At 39.3% G+C, this 14,581-nt stretch overlaps 1 protein-coding gene across 1 annotated transcript in view; it reads right to left on the bottom strand.

Annotated features, from left to right (window-relative positions):
• Positions 1 to 14,581, bottom strand: part of Reps2 (RALBP1 associated Eps domain containing 2) — a gene marked incomplete at its 3' end in the record, with an annotated part of 158,602 nt that overhangs the window by 52,361 nt on the left and 91,660 nt on the right. The window contains exon 6 of the mRNA XM_051178746.1: positions 3,216 to 3,354. Within this exon, the coding sequence (XP_051034703.1) occupies positions 3,216 to 3,354 (139 nt within the window). The remainder of the gene's footprint in view (positions 1 to 3,215; positions 3,355 to 14,581) is intronic.

Here is a 14,581-nt window from a genome sequence, read left to right on the forward strand (position 1 = left end):
CTTGTCTGGAGCAGCTTTTATATGCAAGCCTAGCATCACATTTTCATTCAGCAATTTCTACAAAAGAACCACAAATGTGTTTATTCTACAAGCAACAACAAATCACAGAACTTTCTGAAGAGCACCATGTGGCTTGCCTAGCACCTCTGAGAGCCAAAGACTGACCTTCATTGTTGCAAAAAATGAGAAAACTACAAATAAAAGAAATATTGAATATATAGAAAGAAGCAATGACAATATACTCACGGCAATGCAAACCATATAAATTCCTGCTTTGCTTCTACCAAAACTGCACGTTTTTACTAAAACCTTCAAAATTACTTAAGTAAAAATGATGTGGAGTGTTATACTTAAAGAATGGAAAAGCAATACAGAGCATGGGAAAATGATAAGCATAAAAATGGTATCATTAATCCTATCAAAAACAAGAGAGACATCTTGAGAAATATTTTTGATGAGATTTAAGATCTCTTGATGGTGCTTTGAAGAATGCTTCTAGGACTCTTTTCATTGTAAATTTACCTACGTCAGTTAAAGTTAAGCTGACATCCCATTGTCCCTGCTGTACTTGAAATATTAGCCTTCACTGAGCTCTTTCATGTTTCCAGCTCTCAATAGCTTCACAATTCAAAAGCCTCATTTCTAATACAAGAGAGCATTAAAGCACCAAGTTGTTCTAAGCTAAGTCAAAAGCCTCCCAGAGCAATTATAGGTTTTCTATTAACCTTAAAGCAATAGCAATAGCTGGGAATGTGGTTGGAAGCAGAGCACTTGACTGCCATATGCAAAGCCTTGGAATACAAGCTCCAACACTATAAAAAACAAGCTAAAAGCAGGCCAAGCATGGCTCACACACCTTTAATCCTAGCACTCAATAGATAGAAACAGGCAGTTGTCTGTGAGTTCAAGGCTAGCCTGGCCTATATACCAAGTTACAGAATTGCAAGGGTTACACAGTGAGACACTGTCTCAAAAATAAAACAAAATAAAATAAATTGTAAAGGGGGTTATAATGAATCCTAAAGAAATATTTACTTTCTTCTGATAAATTATTTTTGGTTGTGAGCCTAGCCTTTAACAGCTAAGCCATCTCTCCAGCCCTCTTCTGATAAATTATTAAGGATCAAAAGCAAAGTAGCGATAAGCCAATGAGCCTTCTCCTCAAAGGCGACTGTCAATAATGCTAACATGTGACTCTTGCCTACCAATGCAATCAACCACCTTGGGCCACCTGACAGAACTTGTCAACTATGCTATAGCAACCAAGATATAGAGACATTCCCTTTGTCCTACCAGTATGTTTCCTGCTGGATCCTCTCTCTTCAAAGCACAGTAGATCCCTACTAGCTAATGCTGGCTTTCACGTAGGAAACTATTGTACCTAGAGTCTCGGAAAAGTTAGGTGGAAGGAACTGGGAAGCTGACAGCTATCAAATTCAGCTGCATCCCAGATGCCACCAGCTAAAGAAGGGAGCTAAGGAGAAAGCCTAAGTGTTCTCTCCTTTGAGTGCACCAAGTGAGACATGCTCAGGTACTTTTACTCCAGCTCCACCATCAAGCCACCAGAAAAGAGACTCCATTTATATGAAAAGCCCAGAATATGTAAGTCTGGAGGGAAAAAAAAGTACATTAATACTGTCCTAGGACCAAGAGATGGACAAGAGAGGAGTAGGTAGTAACTGCTGCTAAATGGGTAGATTGTAGAGGGGTGATGGAAAGGTTCTAAATTTAGGTTATGAACCTACCCTGTGGATGAAATAAAGTCACTGGACCGTATGGTTTAAATGCTAAGTTTTATGGTATATGAATTATATCTCAACTAAGATTTTTATTTTAAAAGACATCAACTAAATGTCTTTTATGAATTGCTTCATTGTGATCAAACTAAACATTTAAAGATCAAACTAAACATTTTAAAGAAACTAAGAAGACAATCAGAAAAAAAAATTGAACAATGAAGAACTTATTGTATTAAAGAATCAGTGACATTTTACTCACATGTACCAGTGAGTTCTGGTTATGTGTTTTTAAGAGACCCAAAGATATATACTGGAATATTTTTCAAATCAAATGGCCTAGCAATTATATTTCAAAATAATCAAAGATGGGATGGAATAAAGACAAAATTGCTAGCACATGTCCATGGGGATTTGTTATAGTGGCAAGTCAAGATGCAGCTATACTTGAAATTTTGCAAAAATAAAAAGATTGAAAGAAAATTTTAGAAAACATTTCTAACAACTACTTATCCATATTTGGCTAAATATCTGCATATGTTGTGAAATGACTTAGTTGAGAAAGAGGTAAGGTTACCCTGTTGTCAATATACATAATCTGGATTTCTGCTTGCCTTTTCTAAATCATAATGTTAAAATTCATTTGCTATTTCTATACTATTCTACCTTCCATAATGCCATTACCACCAATCACCAAAATGATATATGAATATATATATCTTCATATATCAATTATATATGTTAATTCATAGAAAATTAGTCTTAATTCATGCTTCACTGTTAGTTTAGAATGATCAAAAACATACTGTTATTTCTCTAAAATCAAAGTATAAAATGAAAGTTTTATAAATTTTTCTTCTAGACTCACTCTACTATTTTACTTTTTGTTTAGTCTTTCTCCCGGTAAAATGTAGGCACATGGGAATTAAATCAATTCCTCTCAGCTTGAATTTTACATGTGGGCACAACAGGAATGCAAATAACCAATGTTAATCCAGGAGAATTGACTGAGAATATGCTGGTCAGTTTTCCTCTCATATCCTAATTTCAAAAACCAGGGAAGAAAGACTTGTGCCAAAATAAATGAGCATAAGCCTAAACTTATAGGGGGCATAAACCATAAGGAGACCTGTGCTGGAAGGCTATACTTTGTCTTTGCTCTGACTCTGATACAATGAGTAAGCAATTAAAGGTGTCCTGGCACTATCATCTACTATTCCAAGTGCTTTGGCTGAGAAGGTACAGGGTCTGGATCAAGTTCCCCCAAATTCCTATTTAACCCTTCTGCAATGGCAGTATAATTTTCCCAGGTCATTACCATTCCTTTCTGCATACATATATTTGGTAAGAAATTCCACCTTAGAGGAATACAAACTGGAATCAGAGATTGTAATATTTTCATTTTGTATCCACTGCTTCTCAAGATATTCTCCATAATTCACACGGGAACCATGTTCCAGGACACCATGTTTCTCTCACCTGAAATGAAGGAACTTGGATCTGGCTGGAGGGAGCGAAACTGATTGACATAGTATTCCCGCTGTTCTTCTGTTATCCTCCAGGGCTCATCTGGGTAATTACTGTTGTTGTCCTGCAGTTCTCTCTCCACTGAAAAGGACTTTAAAAAACAGTGCTCACAGAACCTTCCTTACATGAGATGAGGTATGAGACTTAAACACCGATGAGAATTACTTTATATTTCTCATAAATTTTCCTCAAGGAAATAAACTTAACTACCTCATAATAAGAATTTAACCAAATTATAAACTATGATAGATAAAAAGTAGATATCAAGCTTTATGCTTTCTTGTGCCCTCAAAGTTAACATGACTGACCATGAAATACTGAACAGTTAAAGAATGATGAGATTTTTCCAATGTGTTAAAAGATGGGTTTTAAAAAACAACAATTCTTCTGTTATTCATCATATTTTGATACTTTTAGATTAGCTAAGTGGATAAGAAAAGTATGTTTTTTTTTTCACAAGTATGTGTGGTGGCACATGTATGTGGAGGCCCAACACTGATATGAGGAGTCTTCCTCAATAGGTTACCACCTCACACATTGAGTCAGGGTCTTGCAACTGAACCTTGAGCTCTCTGTTAAAGCTAGCCTAGCTGGCCAGCTTATTCCCAGTCCCCACACGCCAAGCACTAGAATTGCAGGCAGGCGAGCATGGCCTGCAGACATTAAATGGGTTCTGGGGATCTGAATTCTGGTCCTCGTGTTGGCATAGTGCTTTATCTAGTGAGCATCTCCCTAGCCTCAGATTTTCTTCTGCCCTGCACAGAACATATGGCAACAGCTATAACTGCATAATATTTTATCTTGTCTTTCTTTTTTCTTTTTCTTTTTTTTTTTTTTTTTTTTTTTTTTTTGAGACTTGGTCTCATACTGTAACCCATGATTGCCTAGAACTTAATATGTAGCCAAAATTGGCACTAGATTTTCTGTAACCCTTCCTCATACTCCTGGGTGCTGAGGTTATGGGCTGAGCTATAATATAAGTGGGTTAATATTTTCTTTATTCCTGCTGCATTTATATTATATAAATCCAGGAGTCAAAATTCCTAATGCAAACTCATATCTCTGGTTCCTACTTAAGCAGCAAGTCAGTCTCACTGAATTTATCCTTCACATGTGTGAGCTGGGAATATTTACTAAATACAAAGCTGAGTAGAGAACAATCATGGTATTGCCATCAGCAGGGTAACGAGAGGGTGCATCAAACCTGCCACTAGAGGGCAGGCATGCCAAATTTGAATATTTAAGAGCTTGAAAGTCCAGAGACCCAATACAGGAGAAAACAAAAGCTAGACTAGGCTTTGGGGACAGAAGCAAAATGGAAACCCAGAGAGAAACATCTGGGGCTTTGATCCATCCCTCCCATCTACACCAAGAACACATATTTTTACCAAAGGCCATGTCCATGGAACCAAGAGGTGGCCACAAGGAAGGCAAGAGAGGGGGGTAGGGGAGCAGGTACCACTACACAGACATCTCTGTGCTAACTGCTGAACTGCTACATTGCCTGGTACTAAATGGAAGTTCCTGATCCCCTAGAGTGCATTCCTTCTCTCCTTCTCTCCTTCAGTCCTGAGAATGAAGCCACCCTAGCTAGTTACTGTTCATGTTAGCCACGGCTGCTCTTTCTCCAACCTCATAAGCAACTACTTTTTTCCCTACCTGTATCATTTCATGCCTGGGTAGTGTTAGTAGCTTCTTAATAGTTCTCAGTCAATTCTCCAGGACCAAAACCAAACTTATAAGCTTATCTGTTGCTTATCAAAATAGTCTACCTCCTCTACCTGGCCTCGGGACTTTTATACTCCAAGCTACTCTTTGCTTACTTGATAGGTTTCCCACTGCCCATGTGCTCAATTGTCTAATGAACCAAACTTCATCATACCTGGTATCTATCATCTGGCTAGGTTGGAATAATAAAGGGTGGGCACACATTACACTGGCCTATAAGATGCTTTGGCATAGAAAGTTCTTTTCTTGAAAGAACAACTTGTGTGAGATGTTCCTCCTTAAAGATATAAATAATAAATATACAGACCAACAAGCAGAGAAATCAAAACCTGAACATATACACAGACAGACCAGGATTCAGAGCAAGGGCCAGGTATAATTTAAAGGTATGAAAAAGCCAGAAGAATCTGTGAAATTGAGAGAGAAGTGATATAGAGAAAGGAGTGTGGTACATGCCTATCATCCCTACAACCAGGAGGCTGAGGCAGGGGATCATGAGTTCAAGGACAAGATTAGCTGCATAGAGAATTCAAGTTCTACATGGTAATATTGAATCTCAAAAAAAAGTAAGAGTAAGCAATATAAGCAATAAAAGAGTAATAAAGTTGAGTGGAGCAGTGGGGAGAAGGGGGTATAAAAGACCCATAATGAAGGAGTATGAAGAGCAAGAAGAGAAGCTGCGTCTGCAAAGACTAACTGATTAGAATTGCAGGACTATGGGGAGACTGGAATGTTACAGGTCCAAAGGCTAGTTACCTTATCTCGGGCTAAGTTCTAACTGTCTAGAACAGCCATCCCTTGCTCACTACCTTTGTATCAAAACTGACATCTTGGGACTAATAGCTAAAACACTTTTGGAATCTATTTACTTAGCAGACCACTAGTATCTACCAATCAAAAAGCTAAGCATGTCAACAGATAGCATCTTGAGCCTATAGAAAAGCTTCCCCTATCTTAGAATAAAGAAGAGCAAGAAAAGACATACCTTAATAGAGGGAACCATTATAGGTATAAAGAGAAATCTGGCACTAGGGAAATGTCCAGAGATCTACAAGGATGACCCCAACTTATAATATCAGCAATAGTGGAGAGGCTACCTTAAATGCCCTTCCTGATAATGAGATTAATGACTATATTATACCATCCTAGAGCCTTCATCCAGTAACTGATGGAAGCAGAAGCAGACACCCACAGCTAAGCACTGAGCCAAATTTCTGGAATCCAGTTGTAGAGAGGGAGGAGTGATGAGCAAAGGGATTAAGACAAGGCTGGAGAAACCCATAGAAACTGGTGACCTGAACAAGGGGGAGCCCAGGGACCCCAGACCAACAGCTTGGAAACCAGCATAGGACGAAGCCAGGCCCCCTGAATGTAGATGTCAGTTAGGAGGACTAGGCAGTCTATGGGGCCTCTGGTAGTGGAACAGTATTTATCTCTAGTGTATGAATGGACATTGGGAGCCCATTCCCCATAGAGGAATACTCTCTTAGCCTAGACACATGGGGGAGGACCTAGGCCCTGCCCCAAATGTTATGACAGACTTTGAAGATCCTCCATCCCCCACCTTCAGAGAAGGTCTCACTCTCCCTGGGGAGCAGAAAGGGGATGGGATAGGGGGTTGGTACAGGGCAGGAGAGGAGGGGAGTGAGAGGGAACTGGTAATGACATGTAAAACAAGTTTGATTCCAATTTAAATTTAAAAAAAAAGAAATGTCTCCAAATATATTTTTTTAAGTTTGAGCTCTATCAAGTATGAATTGTTTGTCTTTATACTTCACTTATTGTCTAATCCTTGTGGGAGTTTATGTGTTCCATATCTACTGAGTTATTTCAAGAACAGATACATAATGGCATACTGAGGAAGAAATTACTTTCCACACTTCATGAAGGTGAAATAGTCCCCCAAACCTATCCACTGGAAGCCAAATAAGTTAAACTTTATTGCATAAACAGTGACATGTTCATTTGCCCATTCAACCGATACTTACTGAATATAAACAAACCCAAACCTTAAATGCAGGACACATACTGAAAGACAAACATATTCTTTTGCTGAGAAAGTTCAGTGCCAGTAAGGAAGAAAGGCACACAAGCAATCTAAAAACAGTAAGGGAAGTGTTTTGTAACATGAGGTAGGTACCCTGGTCTTTCGTACTCAAACTCTGGTCCCTACACATATCAGCATGAGTAGGGGACTTGTTAGAAATGCAAGTTCTAAGGTCTAATCCCAATCTCCTAATGAACCAAACAGTCTGTGAGTAGGACTCAGAACTAGATTTAACCCTCTAGGTGATTCAAAGCAACCTCAAGTACAAGAAGCAAAGCCACAGTATGCAGGGTAAGGCAAGCAAAGAGAGTGGCATTCACAAAGATATCAAAAGATAGAAAATGGTCATATCCTAGAAGCAGCTCCATTTTGGGTCACATAAATACTTCCAGTGCATTAGGGACATGGGCAGAGTTGCCTCAATATGGTCCATGTGGAAAGCAGAGCACATAGGTAAGAGACTTAGAGTGTATCTAGAGGACAGTGGGGAGCCACACACAATATTCAACAGGGCAATCGGATAATCAGATCCAAGCACAAAGTGATGATGCTTTCATTGAAAATGACTCAGGGAAGGCTAAAGACAGGAAGAATATTTACAACCATTTGAACAACTGAAGCCAGAGACAATGTGGTTTACAGATAAGGAGGCCTAGGAGGAAAATGAAAGAGAACAAAACCCACAGGTAGCCATCAAAGTAGAAGGCCCACTCCAAAACCAAACTGGCAAATGAGTGCCTCTTTATCAGTGGCAAAGGGCCATCTTAATGCAGGACCCAGACACATAGAACCATCACCTCTGAGGTAACCCCCAATCAGCCACAGCAATCAGCATAGTGCTGGAAAGTCCATCACTTAAAAGAAAACAGCGAAGTCTGAGTGCACTGAAAAGTAGGAGTGAACATTTTGTGGCAACTCAGCCACCCAAGCAGAGAGGGAACCAGGGAAGGCTCTACCTTCAAACACATCCTAACAAGCCTGCCTAGTTCAACCCTAGATCTATTGGTTTTGTTAGCTTGGCAGAGATATTTGCTACTTGAGCTAACTTTGAGCCCTGCCAGTATTTTTAAGAAAAAGTCTGTGAGTAGCCAGCTGTGACTGTACACATCTATAATCCCAGCATTCCGGAGGTAAAAGCAAAAAGACCAGGAGTTTAAAACAACCCTTGACCACATACTGAGTTTGAGATCAGACTGGGCTACATAAGGCCTTGTCTCCAAAAACAAAACAAACAAAAAAACATGAAGAGAAAGAGAAGTCTTCCACATCAGTCTACAATCTATCAACATATGGCTCATTATCCAGTTTCTCTAGACACAGGAGAATTATATTTGCTTGTATTTAAAACATTCAACTCCTTTTGTTACAAATGAAATGTAATATTGGCACTGGAAGTTACTATCTCTAGGGAAAATGTGCTGTTTGTAATGAAAGAGACATCAAAAGACTCATTAAAAAGTAATACTATTAATAAAATTCCCAAAGGTGAAGTTCACCCTCAAAGTACCTTAAAAATCACACAAAGGTGAATATGAATAATTACAAGGAACTATTGTCCAGTTGAATATTTAAAGGGTGTGTATACTCTTTCAGCCATAGAACAGCTTGCTTAGACAAAAAGACTACCCTGAAGGACTCCAGTAAATGCTGCTGCCTTAAGAGTTAAGCCATTTCACCCATGAAGTAGAGTGACAAAAATCCCTCGGAAGTTTTAGCAAGAACAATACAAAAACTACTTTTAGCCATAGTTCTCCAAAGTAATTTAGGGCTCTAATTTTACCATCTTAGGTCATGGTTAAACTGCCAAAATCTCTCTGAGCCCAATGTGCAGCACAAAGTTGCTAGCTCTAAAGATAATGTAAATTTTCACAGCAATGACTAGTCTGGCAAGATATGCAAGAATGTTATAGACGTAGCCAACCACTTTCTGCATGCATGGTACAGTTAACTGGGCCCAAAATCCATGGCTAGCTAAGTCATATGCCTAGGAGATAACCTAAAACTATTATTACTATGCTAAATGAATACAGTAATAAACTACCTCCTAGATTAGTCTATATCTCAACTTTCATCAGAGAAGATTCTTGCTGCAGTAGACAGTGATTAATACAGGGATTCACAACTAGTCAATGTATAAAGAATATAAGACTTTGGAGTGCCCAGCTCTAAATGGATAACTACAGCATACCCCTTGTTCTCAAGGCTCAAGGATCATCATGGAAGAGAGTGGCAGAAAGAATGTAAGAACCAGAAGTAGTGGACATCTGGAGTGAAATCATGTTTGACATGACAGTGTCATTGCACACATGAACTCATGGCAACTTTGACTACATAAAGACCCACACAAAATCAAGCCAGCTAAAGGGGTTCATGAAATCTCACCCCAACTGAGGAGCTGTTGGTAAATGATGGCTGCTGTGGGAGGGAGAGTCAGTTTTCTTGGATACTCGTGCTTCAAGAGACTGTCCTTCACTCATGCACATAGATTCAATGGAATCTTTAAAAAGAGTATATGGAGCTGGTAAGAAATAGTGGTAAGGACATAGGGGAAAACTGGTGGGGAAGGAAAAGGGGTAGTTTTATCAAAATATATTATATGCATATATGAAATTCTCAAAAGAAAGCTATCCCCAAGAACACAAATGAATGTTTGGTAACGTATTCGCCACTCTACTAAATGGCAGGTACTATAAGTATCTAATATGCCTATTTTCATCCTTACAATAACTCTACAAAGTAGGTTCCATTATTTCCAATTGGCAGAACAGGAAACTGAGGACTCAATAAAGTAAATAGTTTACCAAGACCACATGCCTAGAGAATAAAAAGGGCAGAACACAAACTTTTTATCATCCAGTAATAAAGAATTGTTTCCTTTTCAGAAAGAACTTAATGGCAACACCTAAATCGGTTCTGCAGATCAAGGACCTTCTCTTGGGATGTGAATGACTATGTTAGATTTATACCCTCCCCCATCATTTTAGGCAGTTTCAGACTATAGCTGATAGACTATAACTTTAAACACATAACTTTTTTATGTGAGCAGTATTTGGCATGTTTTCACTGTTTAAAGAATCTGGAAGTTGGGCTACAATGCACATAGTCAATTAGTCATTTGTTTACTGCTATTTTCATTTGTAACATTAATTACTATCTCCTTTCTTCCTCCACAAGAAGCCAAGGTCTTCTCCAGAAGGAGAGATGTCCTTTGCAATTATCAGTGTTTTTCTTGTTGCTTAGAAGAGAAACGGGGAAAAATAAGAAATCAGCAGTAAAAGGAGACTTTGTTAAGGCTACATACTTTCAGAAATACTGTAACAATGTTCCACCCTCCCCATCCTTGTAGGTCAAGTCAAGCCTGCCTGTCTTTGCCAGGATATTCTCCCTTTCGGCACTCAAGATAGCCTAAGGCCAGATGGGAAACAGATGCTCCAAGAATCCAGGCTGAAAATAAATACTTCTGAGATTTAGGGTACAGACTGAGAGTATGAGTAAAGTGAAGGTTCCAGAAGTACTAAGATTGGTGTTCAAATTTGTGGTGGCCCCTTATTAGTTAACTTCTAAGCCACCTGCTTCCCATACCTAAAAAGAAACCCCAAAACCCATGGGGTCCTATCTTGATCTCCAGCCTCATCTCCCTCCCACTCCAGGCTCTAGTTACATCAGCCTTCCTTTAGTTCAAGTGTCTGTTCTCTATGTTATATGTGGCAGAATGGCTCACTCGAAATACATTTACCACATCTTAGCATAACTCCTCATGCTACACAGGCTGCCTAGCTAAAACAAACAAACAAGCAAACAAACACTGCACTATACAAACACTTGGTGCTTGAATTCCAAATGGGACATGGATTCCACTAAAGAAGTGCACCCATGGAAGCCTGATTCAGATCCAAGTTGCAGGGTGAAAGAAGTGGTGAATAAGGCCTTCATGTGGCTTGTTGAGGTCACACACAGTGCAGAAGTGGCAGCATTTCCAAATCCTGTAGCCTTCCGACTATGGCAGAGCTGTGCAAGGTTCCCTTTGAAGTTTGTCTTATCTGTGAGACTTGAGGTGTTGTTCCTCTAGGGTTAAAATTTCTTGACGTCTTTCAATGATTTAATAAGTTATCCATAATCCGTGCTATAAAGCAATTCTGCTAAATTAGTCAAAGGAGCTCCTACTGTTCACAATTAAGAACCTGCCCAGTAAATGTCTCACCAAGGCTCTTGCCCAACATGAAAGATTGCTATCCCCACCTTAAAGCTCCATCCTTGCCTGGTCAACTTAAGTCATACATCATGTTTCACAGCTCAACTTGAGCATCACTTCTGGGGGGGAAGTCTCCTTCACTTTGTAGTCCTATGATTTTTTCCTGTTAAATGTCACTAAAAGACTCATTCATCTTTGAAGTGATTCTTGGTTTTCAATTCTACATACATTAATGAGATTCTATGACTTGAACCCATCTCCACAACTTGGTTACAAGTACCTTGAGAACAAGTTTGCAGTCCTCAATGTAATACTGGAATGGTTTCTAACTCATGAAAGCTACTTAATAAAATTTTTAAAAAGAAAGATGGATGTAATACCTACCCTGAACAACTGTTGGAAAGACTGAAAGGGCCAAGCACTGCATTGAGACTAAATATACATTCAGTCAGTAGTCACTACTGCTGTTGGGAGATAAGACATGACACTACTGCTCATTTCATATCAAGACTATTGATGAGCCAAGGGCTAAAATAAGTGTCCTTATAAAGGAGGCTTACCAAAGAGTCCTGTCTAAGAACTGGCATTCAGTCAGGTGTTTTCAGCTAACATCTAAAACACTAGATCAGAGGAGCTTTTATCTAGCAAATCAATGTGCACCCTAACTATACCTCAGAAAGGTCTGGCTACAATAAGTGTTCAGTGCAATGCCTCACACCTCACATTAAAATAGGCTATTGTCTATTAACATTCTCTCAATACCCACTATCTCTAAATAGGAATACATTTAGGATTTAAGGCAACACTGATCATTTCTAATACTGCTGAATTAATATCTTATTTCTATAAATACCCTTCACCTTCTCCCCCAGATATAAACTTCCCTTGTGAGACAGAGACAAGTGGATATCTGTGAGTTCAAGGCCAGCCTGGTCTACAAAGTGAGTTCCAGGACAGGCAAGACTACACAGAGAAATCCTATCTTGGAAAAAAAACAAAAACAAAAAAAGAGCCAAGTAGATAGGCAGTGGTGGCACACAACTTTAATCCCAGCACTTGCAAGGTAGAGGCAGGCAGATCTCTGTGAGTTCAAAGCCAGCCTGGTCTACAGAGCTAGTTCCAGGACAGCCAGATGTGTTATACAGAGAAACACTGTCTTGAAACACCAAAACTATATATACATATATATATATATATATATATATATATATATATGAAAAATGCTGAGTATATAATAAATGTATAATGGGTTACTAACCACATGGGTAAAAGGCTGAACCATATACTTTGATTATACTATATATAGTTACATATGTATTTGAATAAGAGCCATATACAATATTAAGTAAAACAGGATATTTGTATACAGCTATACAAAAGACATAGGTCATAGTTGTTTCTGAGATGAGTGCTTGAAGGTAGGAGTGAAAGGGCCATTTTTTACTCTGCACACTTTTTAATATTTTACTTTGTAAAAATCTTCAGGGTTCAAGAAAAAAAGTATTTTTACAGTGTTTTATTTATATTACAAACAATCTTGTTTTGCATGTCAATCCCAGTTCGCTCTCCCTCCCCTCCTCCCTTGCACCCCCCACCAACCCTCTATCTCATCCCCTTTCTGCTCCCCAGGGAGAGTGATGCCTTCCATGAGGGATCATCAAAGTCTGTCACATCATTTGGAGCAGGGCCTAAGCCCTCCCCCGACGTGTCTAGTCTGAGAGAGTATCCTTCTATGTGGAATGGGCTCCCAAAGTCCATTCATATACTAGGGATAAATACTGATCCACTAACAGAGGCCCCAAAGACTGCCCAGTCCTCCTAACTCACACCCACATTCAGAAGAGGTCACAACACACAGCCTCAAAATAACACCTGCAGTATAGCGCTCACTACATAATATGAAACAGTTTGGAGTGCAGACTTCCCTCCCAATGACCCTGTTAGCAGCAAACTGACCATGAAGTGGCTCATTTGTCCCAGCATAAATTTGTTTAACTTAAGTCATTCATAAGCAAGCACATCATCCTGACTTCCATGGAAAGTACAAGAACACACGAGAACTAAGTGGAGAAATAACATCATGCTGAAGTAGCCACTGGGGCTCTTCAATAGTCAGGATGAGTGTTCTCAGACAAGGGGGAAGGGAAAAGATTCAAAAGGAAGGAATAAATAAAGGCCTGAGGTCTAACTCAACATGTGTGTGGGACACCCGCAGAGAGACCTAATGATGCCTGAAAATGAATTTCTAAAAGCCTGCTTGAGCTCTGATGACTCTAAGTTGCCTTGTAGGCCACTTCACTTCTAAAGCTAACCAGTGGCTGAGACAGTGCTTGGCATGCCTTTATTTGGTGACTTGCTTTCTTCTTTTTGCCAGCACCAACTCTCTCATGAGGCCACTATGATCACTTGAGCCGGCCCCCTCCCAATCTTTCAGCCACTCTCTATGTTCTGCTCTACTTACTTTGCCAGAATCCCAATCCAATCCACCCACAAATAACTTTCATAGCACTCAAGATTTAAAACAAAACAACACAAAACAATTATCTCAGTGTCATGTTACCCCTCCCCACAAAAGACTATAGCTTTTTTCCCCCATCAAAAGTATTACAGAAACAGTTTACCTGTGGTACAAGCAATTCTTTCTGACCTATGCCCTCAATATTCTAACAGACTTATGAGTGTTTCTTTCTTTTATCATCCTGACACATTTGCTATTTCCCTTGAGAACTATTCCAAAAGGGCTCAAGGAGTAGGGAGAATTTGTTTCTGTCCCTGAGTATCTAAAGTGAAGAAATTTCATTTGCCAAATCAACATCCCTAAAAAGTCAGGGTTAAAAACATAAAATGAGAGAGGGGTATTATGAATTCATGAATTCAAGTGCACATGTACACACAAACACATGAATGTGCATGCACACACACACACACTATTTGCTTGGGTCTGTGTAAAATGTTCTGGGAACAATATAAAAAAAATCTTTAGTTGCCTTTAAGATGGAAATCCATAATGATCAGATCCCCATTTGTCTGATTAAGTTTCACTGATAAACATGCAGTTGAGCAATAAGCTGTTTTTGAAGTATGAAAACTATAAGCATTACATGTACATGTGTACAGTAGGAAACTCTCCTACTGCACGCTGTCCATGGAGGAACAGAGCGGGGATGAATTCAGGCACAGGTAGGGCAAAGGAGACAACAGTATAAAGAAAAAATAAACTCCCCACTAGAGAATGCTGACCACCTGAGAAATGACAAGAGTAGCTGCTGACCAGTGTGGTGAGGGTGAAGCAATGACCTATTCTAGCTGAAGAGGAAAGCAGAGACTAAACAACACAAGAGCCATGTTCAA

The sequence above is a fragment of the Phodopus roborovskii genome, unplaced genomic scaffold (assembly GCF_943737965.1).
Source record: "Phodopus roborovskii unplaced genomic scaffold, PHOROB, whole genome shotgun sequence".
Lineage (NCBI taxonomy): Eukaryota > Metazoa > Chordata > Mammalia > Rodentia > Cricetidae > Phodopus > Phodopus roborovskii.